This window comes from Crinia signifera, chromosome 7 (genome assembly GCF_055691185.1).
Source record: "Crinia signifera chromosome 7, ASM5569118v1, whole genome shotgun sequence".
Lineage (NCBI taxonomy): Eukaryota > Metazoa > Chordata > Amphibia > Anura > Myobatrachidae > Crinia > Crinia signifera.
The window spans coordinates 189883787-189897212 of NC_139223.1; the positions used below are offsets into that span (position 1 = coordinate 189883787).

The following is a 13426-nucleotide window of genomic DNA, read 5'->3' on the forward strand; positions in this document are numbered from 1 at the left end:
TATATATCCCTCTCCGTACATTTTCCTGGCATAAGGTTCTAGAATACTGTTTTTGATGTGCAGGTTTTACAGTTAGTTCGTTAGATGGCTAATTTAAAAAACAAACAAAAAAAAAACTTTTAAAGGCGCTTGTGTAGCATTCGGTTTGTGGATGTTTTTAATTTATGCTGATGAATTCTAACCTCAAAGATGAGGATTAGGTAAGTTAAGGTACCTGCTAGAGGTTTGGTTTCTCACTCCCGGGAACAAGCTATAAACAAATGTATTGGCATTTGGCGTACTGTCAGAATTCAGGTCCTGGTCACACCCTCATTACTGAGACCGCCCACTACAGGCCTGGTCAACCTGTGGCTCTCCAGCTGTTGTGAAACTACAAGTCCCCAGCATGCATTGCCACAGTTTTTCTACAAGGGAATGCTAATACTGTGGCAAGGCATGCTGGGATGTGTAGTTTCACAACAGCTTGAGAGACACAGGTTGGCCAGGCCTGATGTACTGTGTCCCATTGATGTGTTACTGGCTTCGTACCACCAGATTGTTTATTTTATTTATTACCAGTTATTTATATAGCACACACATATTCCGCAGTGCTATACAGAGAACCACACACACACACAGAATTCTAGGGTTAATCGGTTGGGAACCAGTATATTTTTGGATCGTGGGAGGACACTGGCTATTTACCTTGGCCCAGGCTGCATGAAACAACCCTGGTCTGCAATTTCCCCCACTGCTCTGTCAACTACTGCTGGCTGTGTTTGTATAGCAATGCAGCTTAGCAGCACATTGGGCAGTGACAGAGAGTAGACTGCTGCAGTCTCCTTTCACTGCCCAATGCACTGCCAGACCATGCCGTTATACAGGCATGGGTAGTGGGCAGAGAGTCAGGGTGTCCTCTGCAGCCATGGTCCTGCCCCCTTACTGCTGCAAATTCAGTGGTTGTTTTTTTTTATGGGGGCGTGGCCATGCATTCCCAGATTTGGTCACACCCCCTATACAACATTATTGCTGCACAATTCATTCATCCATATTGCACTGCTTTCCTTCTGTCAGTCTCCAGTCATTGTACTTATAATCTTAAGATCTCATCAAAATTTTCATTTTACAGTTTGTTTTTTGGTTTTCCAACAGGGAAACTTTAATCTATTATTTTGTCTTCATTAAGGCACCTGCAATGACCTACCAGTCTGCAATGGTAACCAATCCTCAAGTAGAAGTCAGCCCGAACTTTCTACCCCCAGAACCGCTCCCTTCTACAGACAGTCTGCAGAACTGCGCAGCTAGCGCAGGCAACATGCAGGAGGTGGAAACTGTATGGGAAGAATTACTGGCCCTCCCTGAACTGCAGGTCAGTCTTATGCTGTTGTGTCCTCTGCTTATAATCCAATCCAACTCAGATCTACGGAGTGCTGTCCAAATCTTAAACTGGTTTTATTTGCATTTCTTTTAAATGACGGCCTTATGAAGTAGTGCAAGCTAAGATATGTGTTCCTGTGAACTATACCTTTTATTAAAAGTAATAAGATGTAGCTGTACGACCCCAATTTACATAATAAAACATTTGAAAGATGTCTATGCAATTCCCCATACTACCCTTGGCGTTCCCCTTGTTATATGGGGTTCGTATTCAATCCCAAATCCGACTGTTGGGACATTCCCAACAGTCAGATTCACAGCACTTTTCGACCAGTGCTGGTGGCTTCCGATCATAAACTGTGGACAAACGGAAGTGAATCCTGTCACTCACCACATAACTGAACCTAAAGATGTCATATAAAAATAATTGATTTAATTTTTTTGTTTATGATATAAGTACTCAATAAGAAACTTTTGGCCTAGGGGTGCCACGAAAAAATATCTGATACTCTAGGGCGCTGTGATTCGAAAAAGTTTGGGAACCACTGTACTAAGGAGTTATTTTTCATTAAATACATCGTCCTTCTCTAAAAGCAAAATAGAGCGGACTTCTCCCATCTCTGAGGCGGGGGTTATTTTAGTGCATTAGGGAAGGGGGCAGCTGTATATGGGTACATTTACTAAATTGGGAGTTCTGTTGAAGATGCGAGGTTGCCCATAGCAACCAATCAGATTCTATCTATTATCTTCTAGACCAGTGATGGCTAACCTTGACACCCAAGCTGTTGTTGAACTACACATCCCAGCATGCCCTGCATCAGTTTTAGCATGGCCAGATAGTAAAACTGTAGCAGGGCATGCTGAGATGTGTAGTTCTACAAAAGCTGGAGTGTCAAGGTTAGCCATTGCTGTTCTAGATGGTGCTAAATAAGTAGAATCTGGTTGCTATGGCCAAAATCCCATCTTCAATAGAATTCCCAATTTAGTAAATTTACCCCATAGAAACTTTATCTTATTACCACGCACACACTAGTAACTCCCTTTATACCCCTTTCAGACATGCGTCATGGCAGCATTTTGAGTTCCGGGTCATTTTTGAGTGCAGCCTGACCCCCTTTTACACACAAAGCAGCAAATTACCAGATTAAAAATGGTCAACCTGGTAATTTGCTGAAAATACGGGTAATTTGTGTAGAGTGAAAGGGTCTGCCGGGGTAACAAATCCAGGGGCGACGACCCTGGTAAAAAGCAAAGTTGGTGACCCGGGTAGACCCTTTCACACTACACAAATTACCAGTTAGAACTGCTTCACCTATTAATTTGCTGTTCTGTCTGAGAGGGGTATAAGTGGATGGGTCCTCAATTTAGCAGCAAGATGCAAATCATGTGGAAACAGAGGAAATAGGCCAGGCTTACTTTGTTTTTCCAGAGTGCGTAGAACCCTAACCCTAGAAATGATGACCACATTGTGGCAACAGTTTCCTTTTCCAAAATTCTGGAGCAGATGTATGAAGCCTGGTGAAGGGATAAAGTGAAAGGTGATAACGCACCAGCCAATCAGCTCCTAACTACTTTTTTTAAAGCCAGCCTGTAACTTGACAGTCAGGAGCTGATTGGCTGGTGCATTATCAACATTCCACTTTATCACTTCACTTTATCACATACATTGGCCGTAATCTTTTGTCAGGGGCTTTATGGCTAGCAGGTTTCCAATATGTGTGACTTGCGGTCTATTTGTCATTTTCATAAGAGCACATATATAATAAAAAGGGTACACGAAAGTATAGTAATCAGTGAGTACATTATTTGCAAAAAGTTTCAAATGAACTAAAACAAGCCCCACCAGGAAACTTACAGGCATAGTTGTCCTAGAATATTTGATTAAAACTAACCTGGATGGTTGTCCTGTAAAATGTAAAAATGGAAAATTCTAATATTATTGTATCTTGGTGTTTTGTTTTGTTTTTGGTTGTTTTTAGTATTTCCAGTGCCTGACATACTTTAAATCTTCTTTCCATACAGTGTCTCGGCAGTCAGATTGAAAGCTTGGTTGATCTGAGCATGTATTCAAGTCCAGAAGCCATGACGGAGACAACAGCCAACTACATGTACCACAATCCATTACCGCCCATTGAGAAACCTCTTGAAACCCCTCACCCAGTTTTCGCTAATGACTTTGTAGACTCTTTTGCTACTAATGTACCCACAGTAAACACAAATGAAACATTTAATGTAGAATCTTTTTGCGATGATCTATTTACCCTTATTGATCCAAAAGTGACCAGTGTGCCTTTGACAGACAATCCAGGCCAGTCCCTCACTGAACTTCTAGACAAACCTATTGACATTACGGACTTGTCGTTGTGTAAAGCCTTTAATGGAAGCAATCCGGCAGAATATAACGATTCCGACTCGGGGATCTCCATTAACACAAGCCCCTGTGCCACATCGCCTGGGCAGTCCATGGACTCTTCTGTTTACGGAGATGCTCACTTTGGATGCAGCGACTCTGAGGTGGAAGAAATGGACAGCACCCCAGAAACTGTACAAATGAGTTCCGCAGAGAAGTTTCTTATGCCGCTGACAGAAGACCCCTTCTTTTCGCTCTCGCCTTTTATACCACAAGACTCCTCTTTTGAATTAGAGGCTCATAATTCCCCAGAGAGCGATCTTCCCATTAGTCCTGGCCAGTGCAAGTCCCCATTCTCGAAAGACAAATCTTTAAGCCGCCAGGAAGCTCGTTTCACCAGAGACGAGCAGAGAGCGAAGGCCCTCAATGTACCGTTCTCGGTGGATAAAATCGTAAATCTACCGGTGGACGCATTCAATGTTTTAATGTCCAAACATCAGTTCAATGAGGCTCAGCTCGCTCTGATTAGGGATATACGCAGACGAGGCAAGAATAAAGTAGCGGCCCAGAACTGCCGGAAGAGGAAAATGGAGAACATTGTGGAGTTAGAGACCGATCTGGACAAGCTGAAGTACGAGAAAGAGAAACTGCTTGCGGAGAAGGGAGAGTACAACAGCAGCCTTCGTCTACTGAAAAAGAAACTCGGAACCTTGTACATGGAGGTATTCAACAAGCTTCATGATGAGGACGGAAAACCCTACTCCCCACACGAGTACTCCCTTCAGCAGACAAAAGATGGGAATGTCTTCCTCGTTCCCAAATCCAAGAAGATTGAGATAAAAAAAGAGATCTAGAAGTAATTTTTTTGTTTCTTGAAACCCTACGCTTTCAAGGACGGGTGGATGAGTTGTACTTTAAAGTTAGCTCTAATAGAACTAGCATTATTTTGTACCATAGCACTTTTCCATTGAATAAAAAAAAAAAAATTGAACTATTTTTTAAGCTAAATCGAAGTACACCGTTAAGCTAGTCCACCTGCTACGAAGATGAAGAAATATCGGATGCCTTAGGGGTGGTGATGAGCGGCATGTCTATTCACAATATAAAAATTGTGTCTAATGTAAATTCCGTTCTATAACCTACCAGTAACTGGAAGGACTAGGAGTGTAACTCAACAGGTTTATCCAGCCAGTATTTTGACTGGTTCATAGTAAAGAACAGATGGGCATTTAATGTGCAAATTATATGGCTTCTTTCTGATTGATTGCGTGTGTGTGCTGCTGTTCTATATTTGCGCCTTCGCTCCTGTAATCTGAAATCTCTGACTGTAGATCTGTATGGGGCTTGCTTTGTATAGCATACAGTGGGTAGCATTTATAGAAGGTCATAGGAAAAAGCATTCGGTTTTGCGGACTCTTGGCCTGATTCCGAAGCGGCCGTTAATGCCGCTGCAGCTTTGATTTTATTTTTGACTTGGCTGCCGTACGAAAATACGTTAATGCCATGGTTGGCAGCTTCGTAGATCCCAGAAACTGCATACAAATGCAGTGCGTGTAGGTCCTCCCTCGGTTTACCATCTGAGTAATCCTAAGGCCACGGTAACCAAGACACTGGCGCAAATACACACCTGAAATCGGTCATGTCCTAGCCACATATTTTGCCGCCATTTCCCAGTGCCTCCCACAATCTGTCATTTGTTCACAAATCTTCACTGCAAGTGTCGCATTCTCTTACAAATCAGTCGCTGTGATAATCACCCAGCTGCGTAAATAGTGACCGCATCGGAATCGGGTCCTCTGGCTGTAAACCTACTATAGTAGGAGGGGCCTTCCTCTCGTTACTAAGGCAGCTGGCCATTGTTTTAGTTCAAAAGGCAAAAAGAGAGAACCTGTGATGTAGAATGTTAGTGCATTTAGAACCATGCTTACCTCAGTAAATGCGCCTACTTTATTTCCCATTTCTGTATCTAAATAACTGTAAATATTGCAATACATCATATTTATATAAATATATAAAACTTTTTGTTAACCGATCTACCCAAAAAAAAAAAAAATCTGTAACTTGGCGTAATTAGTTTGTCCTCATTTGTAATTGCAGATGCTTTTTTTTTTTTTTTTTTTTAGAAACTTTATTTTTAACTCTGCCAGTTTTTCATTTGAATTTTGTTTTTTTAAATATGTTTTCATTAGGCAAGTCCAATGACAGTTAATAAAACATATCAACTTCTTATTCTATCTGTGGTCCGTTATATTTTTTGTATTCAACATTAGTCCTGTTAAACGGGATTATGGCTCTGCCTCTGCAGCTGTCCCTGGATTCAATCTTCCAGGGTTCTCCACAAGACATAACAAAACACAAGTCATGACAACCGCTACTGTGCTCTCAGATGGGGGCAGGGAAGCTCATGGTTCAGTCTTTAGCCCAGTAGTGTATACGTTCAGTATTGCAAAGATTTACATAGAATCAATATTGAAAGTTTTTGTTGCAATTTAGCCAATTCAAGTTCAGAGAATAACCTGAATTGGTACAAAAGTAAGCAGTTAATTGACGCAAAGAAACAAAAGGCTAAAGTTTTCAAAAACTGGCCATTAAAAAAAAAAAAAATATATTACCTCAGGGAGCCAGTAACGGATTATGAATTTATAGCTGTTCAGCAGCAAAGAAAAGGTTGGTCTAGGCTAGTGATGGCTAAAGGTTGCCATACATCAGAAAGACCAGTCTTAAGGTGCCCATACACGTTACAATTATTGTATACAATATCACATCTCATCGAATCTTGGTTTTGCCATGAGATCTAGTACAAAAAGTATGTGCAGCACATACTTTTTGTACTAAATCTCATCGCATCGCAAAACCAAGATGCAATGAGATTCGATATTGTATACAATAATTGTATCGTGTATGGGCACATTTATAATCATGATTGTGTCCAATTTCCCTTCAATTCTCTGGCAGCCCTTCGTGGTTTTTGGACACACAATGTACTCCCAATCTGTAATACAATCCATCTGCTGCATGACTATAGCTTCATTTAAATAAAGGACTGGCCTACTAGGATCAAAATGATAGGAGTACCAAAAATCCATTTTTGTATTTTTTTTTTTTTTAATTTTCAGGTTGCCAGCAACTACCAATCTGCTCACATCTGCTGTGTTATGCCATTATTAAATCGCCCTAATGCAGCAATCCTCTGAAAACTGTTTTCAGAGTAGTGACAGAATTGTGCAAAAGGACATCCACCGCTCTCTTCAGCCGCCCGCTCGTCTGCCGCTTGGAAACCTGCAGCTCCCAGCATCTTCACTGCCACGGGCCGCCTGGAAGCTGCACCTCTCTTCTCTGCTAGTCAGGGAGGGAGTGTCACATGACTGAGCCATTTCAGCCATCATTGTATGAGCCATCTAAAGACAGATTGCATGTACTTTAAAAGCACATGCAATCTGCTCCCATCCCAACTGATCTGACGTGCAGCACATCAGATCAGAGGACCAATTTCCCAGGAGATTGTATGCACACAATCTGCATACAATCCATCTTAGAATCAATTTAGATTGTATGATTGGGTACGATATCTTTCTGATGTATGGCCACCTTATCCTTAACACACCAGATGTTGAAATACACATCCCAGCATGCCCTGCTACAGTTTTGCTATTTGGCCATGCTAAAACTGATGCTGGGATGTGTAATTCAACAACAGCTGGAGTCTCAAGGTTAGACATCACTGGTCTAGGCTACCTTGCACTCTCCAGCTGTTTTGCTATTAGGGAGTGGTAAAACTGTGGCACCTTATGCTGGGACTTGTAGTTTCACAACAGCTGGAGAGCCACAGGTTGCCTACAACTGGTCTAGGCCATGAGCTCTGCCTGTGGACTGCAGAAGAATGAATGACAGGTCGTCTGTGCAGGATTTTTATATGCTGTTGTGTAGGCAAACGGCGCTTCCTAAGTGTTTTGGCTTGTGAGCGTTAACCAAAAATTAAAAAAGGACACTGGTATAACCATCTATATGTTTCGCTATTAAAAACATTAACCTTTCAGGCTTAAATACATCTTGGCACATAACCACGTCAAGTTGTGTAGACGGTGCTAATTTTGACTGGTCTCCAGAAACCACAACAGATTCAGCCAGATTCAACCCTTCGCTGGTCCGAATTCGCTTAAAATTACTCACAACCCCTATGGAGGTGCGAGCCCTTTTAAGTGAATTCAGCCCACTGTAAAATGCGCCCGGTGGTGTGATGATCCCCACCCAATACAATCGACCCCAACTGTTTGAGGTTTATAAAATTTTTATTGCTGCTATTCGGGCAGTAAGAAATTACTACGCTGATGTATTAAAGAATCACATCCAGGGACAGAAACTCTAATAGGAGCAAATCCTAGCAACAGGTAAGCTAAAATAATCACATCAGGGATCATTGGTGTGGTGGACCTACTGCTCATGTGTGGTCATTAGACAGATCAGATGTTACTGGAGAAGGATCCAGACAATCCCTCTCCTGGTAAATTGTGTGAAACATAGCTCAGACTACTACTGTGATGGGAAGCAAGGAACGTGCAGAAACTATCCACAATATAGGCTGCAGTAACCCTGTAATACTTTCAAGGAATACTTGGTACTTGTTTCCTAGCACGGCGCCCCCGATGTCCATCGTAGGGCATCTGATCGCATGCCACATAGCCGCATATGATGCATTGCGTTTTTTAATTGTACAAGCACCCTGATGGGTGCTTACAATGTTAAATGCCCCCCCCCCCCCCCCCCCCACTATCAACGCAAACCAAAAGCGCAAACCCGAAGCATGGCGAGCGCAGCGAGCCCACGAGGGGTGGCGGTACCCGTCCTCCGTCCTTTTCATACCCCTACTATCCATGTCGGCGTGGAGTTGATTTTAGATAGTGTGGCGAGCGCAGACAGCCACCGAGCCCGAAGCGTGGCGAGCGCAGCGAGCCCCTCGTATTACTTTACATGTATTCCGCGTCCCCTCGCGGCGCTCGCCACACTATCTAAAATAAACTCCACGCCGATGTGGATAGTGGGGGTATGAAAAGGTCGGAGGACGCATACCGTTGCGCTCGCCACACATCGTTGATCCTGGCGGGTGGCGTTAACAACGGGGAGCCATTTAACATTGTAAGGACCCATCAGGGTGCTTGTACAGTCAAAAATGATATACCATCGCATCTTATGCCATTGTATCGCGTTGCATCGCATACCATATTAAGTGTTATGGTATACGATGCGATGGGCGCCGTGCTAGGAAACAAGTACCGAATACTTTAAAGTCAAGGATATTCTTTTTTTTTGGGTGATATCCTACAAAATGTGAATATAACCTGTGATACCCCGTTCTCACTGCCGCAAAAACCCGGGTATTTGCCAGGGTGAGCGGTCATTTCCTGTGTCACGTCTGTGTGAAAGGGTTTTTGTGAAATTCCCGGGTGTTATGCCTCGGGAATTACACACGTGTTTTGGTACTTGTGTAACAGCACGGCGCCCATTACGCTATTTGCTTAGTGGGCTATTCTGAGTAGTAAAATCACATGGCACTTTTTCATTCCGTGCGATTTGATGCAATGTGATCTCACTAGTTAATTTATTCACTGCACCCTGACCGCTGATCGCATAGCATCGCATCCCCTGCAAAATGGAATGCTATTTTGCGTGCGATGCGATTTTGCACAACACCCTGTGTACATGATACAACGGGATTTAGGTCACCCCCACTATCCATGTCACCCCTACTATCCATGTCACCCCTGAGGCCCCCACTATCCACGTTGGCGTGGACTTGATTTTATAAAGTGTGCCACTACGATTATACAATTTGCCCCCCCCCCCCCCCCCCCGCGATGTAATATAAAAAGTATCCCAATATATACCAATCGGCACTAGATATACTACAATATATACAGTCCAGCACTGGATATACTATTTTTATCGCGTGCGATGCCATGCAATGGGATTTAGGTCACCCCCACTATCCACACCAGCCTGAAGCGGGGCGAGCGCAGCATTACGCATTCTCCTGACCTTTTCATACCCCCACTATCCACGTCGGTGTGGAGTTGAATTTATAAAGTGTGGTCGAGCGCACACGGAATACATGTAAAGTAATCCGCTGCACTCGCCACGCTTCGGGCTTGGTGGTTCGCTGCGCTCGCCACACTTTATAAGATCAAGTCCACGCCGACGTGGATAGTGGGGGTATGAAAAGGTCGGGAGGACGCGTAACGCATCCGCTCGCCCCGCTTCGGGGTGACGTGGATAGTGGGGGTGTTTTAGGAACACATTTACACCTGCCATATCATACATCTGACACAGTAATAACGAAATGTGTTAGCAGCTAACTTGAATTTACTTAATAAATAATAATTAATATCACATTAAATCACAATAAATAATTGCAATAATAACAATAAATCAAGGAAAAGAACATTAATAATAAAATTCATCAAGAAAAAAAATAAAAGATTCACTCTGCCTTAGGAAGCAGCGAAAGTGCGTGAAGAAAACGCTGAAATGAGTTATCAGCACCCAGAGTCTTCCGCCAGATGAATTCCTGCAGGTAGGACTCTAAATGGTGGCGAGCCGTGCCTCTTGTTGCACCATTTGCAGGAACCCCAAAAGGTGCTCAATGTTCTGGGTGGGAACACCTGTGTCCGAGTCCACAAAGTTAAAACAATGATTAACCCAAGCATGGTGCTATCCGACCTGTTCCAGCTGCTCCGTATTATAGGCCCGCCAGCAATCCAAGTAAATTGTTGTGCCCGGCTCGATAAATTCATTGATGGCGGTCATCAGAGTGCTGGTATCCCGATTCTGCACCTGAGTTACAAAGCACTCACCAGTTTCCCTTGAAATGCCTCCAAATATCCATTGCTGAGGCAGCATCCGTCCAACATGGCTTTTTCTTTGGCCTCTCATCCACTTCCATGATCTTACCGGGACCGTCAATACGCCGCTGGGGCTATGCCATAAGGTCCACAGCGCAGGCCTCCCACATCCAGTGGTTGTAGAGGACCGCAGTTTTATTGAATAACTGCAGCTGTCGCTCACAGTAATCAATAGATGTCAGCTCCTCTGCCCAGGAATAGATGAATCTGATAAGTGTCAGGAAGGATAACCGGCACCCCGGGAACCAATGCGCCGCTCTGAGGCTCACCTTCTTGTGACAGGATTTTATATGGCACCGCCACATGCACTCTTTCACAGATAAGCGCATAGGGTGACCGTTACTGCAATTCTGTGTGACCGGCAGCAAATTGTGCTGCTGAAAGAAAAGAGCAGCCTCCTCCTGCCTTCGGCAAGGGAACATAGTTGTGACAGGTTCTGCAGCCATTTCTGCCACTTCTCCTCCTGCAGCGCTCAGTGATGCAGCCATTCCTGTCAGTAATTCACCTCAGACAATCTGACAGGGAGCGGGAACACTATGCGCCTTCTGACTACGCAGTTTACGTTGCCTACGCTGATTCTGACAGCACAGTTACGCTAACTGCGTAACGGCCACCAACCTAATATACAGAACCATATTAACTACTGAGATCGCATCGCACGGCACTACAACGGGACATGCTATGCGATTTCAGTACGCTAGCGTATACATGCTAATTGGGCGCCCTGATACTACACAAGTACCTGGGTTTCTTTCTAGGTAATACACAGGCGTACAGAAGTGTGAACAGCCTAGACACAGGTTTTTCACACAAGATGCCAAAAAACAAGCTGATTGGGGGATGTAATCAGGTGACATGTGACGTCCATTTATGTTGCACAGAGGAGAGCAGATATGGCGCACTGGAGGGACGAGGAAGTGTTGGAGCTGCTGGCTGTGAGGAGATCAAAAAGCAAGTCACCGGCACAGTGAAGGACTCCACAGTTTATTATAACATCGCCAAAATCCTGTCTGCCCGTGGCATCATAAAAACACAGCAACAGGTAGTAAATAAACTGAAAGCCCTGCGCAAGCAGTACTCTAAGGTCCACAACCTTAATAGGAGGAAGAGTGGTGGGGCCCTTATGGACTGGCCATTTTATGACCAGTGCAATATCATCTTTGGGAACTCTGCACTGGCTAACCCCATTTCACTGTCCTCTTCCAGCAGTTTTGCTGGCAGTGCAGCAAGCGTGTGCGAAGATAATGCAGCAGCATCACCCATTGACCTGGAGGCCATAGAATAGATAGTGAAATGGATTCCTGCTCAGTCAAGATGAAGTTCAGGAAACATCAGTTCTCTCGCAGAATTCCAGTGGGTGAAGCATCATCACCGCCGCCAGGGCAGTGACCACCATCAGCGTCTGGAACAGGGCACCGAGCTGAAACCTTCAGTGCAGCCCGTGAAGCAACGCACCGAACAGAGAGTCCACGTCTTGTCATTATTATATTAAATGGGGTAATAGCAATGATAAAAATCAATGCACTGTGCCGGTGAAAAAATAGGCCTCTTTAAAAAACATCTTTAGCCAGCCAATAAAAGCAGCTTTTTAAACAGCCAATCATAGCACTTTTTACAAATTTCCCAACAGCCAATCAAAACTGCTATTACATTCCACACACTTGTTGGCAGGCAGAACAGGGGAAGCAGTGTGAAAGGGGAACATACAGGATATTCCCAGGTATGAGTTGCAGGATGAAGGGGGTCTGTGAGCCGAGATGCTCTATGCCCCCCCCCCAAAAAATTCGGCAAGAAAAAACTGGGTTTTTGCAGGGGTGGCAATGAGAACGTGGCATGAGTGACTTTACGTTGAAGTGATCAAATCCTTTCATAGCTCTCACACAGGCTTGAGCAGTTCTGGAAGCCACGGCCAGCACAGGAGCGCTGGAGGAGGTGGACAATGCGCAGGATCACCAGATGGTGATCCAGCACGGCCCAGTAACTGGGTAAGCGGCCCGGGGGCACATGGCACAGGATAGGTCGTAAAGTAAGAGGGTTGGAGGACAAAGAGGAGCAGAGAAACATGAAGCTGAAGATCTCCTGTAACTAGATACAGACTATAGGAGTTGGAGCTGGGTGCAGGGTTCTCTGGCTGGCCCTGGACACAGGCAGAGAATGCGGAGCAGCCATAAATGAGTTAATCACCACCATAGCACTGAACATATCTACTGCAGATAACAGCTACCCTGTGCCTGATGAACTAGACCAGTGGTTCCCAACCCTGGTCCTCAAGTACCCCCAACAGCGCACGTTTTCTAGGTCACCCGGCAGGTGCACTCATTCAGACACATTTTAAAAGATCCACAGGTGGAGCTAATTTTGTCACTTATGATTCTGTGTGGAGACCTGGAAAACATGCACTGTTGGTGGAACTTGAGGACCAGGGTTGGGAACTACTGACCTAGACCTTTGACTGGCGAATCTGTCTATCTGTGGTGTGTGGAAGGGGGTGGTGTGTACATCATTAAGCACACATCTTTTACACCCATTAGACAGCGTGCAGGCTAAGAATTTATTTCTTATTCAAAGTATTTTATCTTCTAAGTTCATACATATGAAAAATTAAGATTTATACAGGAGTTAAACAGGAGGAAAATGTAGGATAACAAAATAGACTTGAAATCCCTATGATGGTAAAACTACTTTGAGGAAACTAAAAACTGGAAAGAGGCCAAAAAGCAAACACCTGGACCTGACCTGCTGGGGACACTGCTTGGACATCACAGAAGAATACTTAATCTGATGGTCCTATGGCTCCTGTACTCCCTCCTAGGACCCTCATGAG

General features: G+C 44.2%; 1 protein-coding gene across 2 annotated transcripts in view; it reads left to right on the top strand.

Moving 5' to 3' along the window:
* NFE2L2 (NFE2 like bZIP transcription factor 2) overlaps positions 1–5940 on the top strand; it is a 30342-nt gene extending 24402 nt beyond the window's left edge. For both annotated transcript variants that reach the window (XM_083154723.1, XM_083154722.1), the window contains 2 exons: positions 1166–1348; positions 3379–5940. In XM_083154723.1, coding sequence (XP_083010849.1) covers positions 1166–1348; positions 3379–4560 — 1365 coding nt within the window. In that variant the 3' untranslated portion in view covers positions 4561–5940. The remainder of the gene's footprint in view (positions 1–1165; positions 1349–3378) is intronic.
* Positions 5941–13426: the final 7486 nt, after the last annotated feature.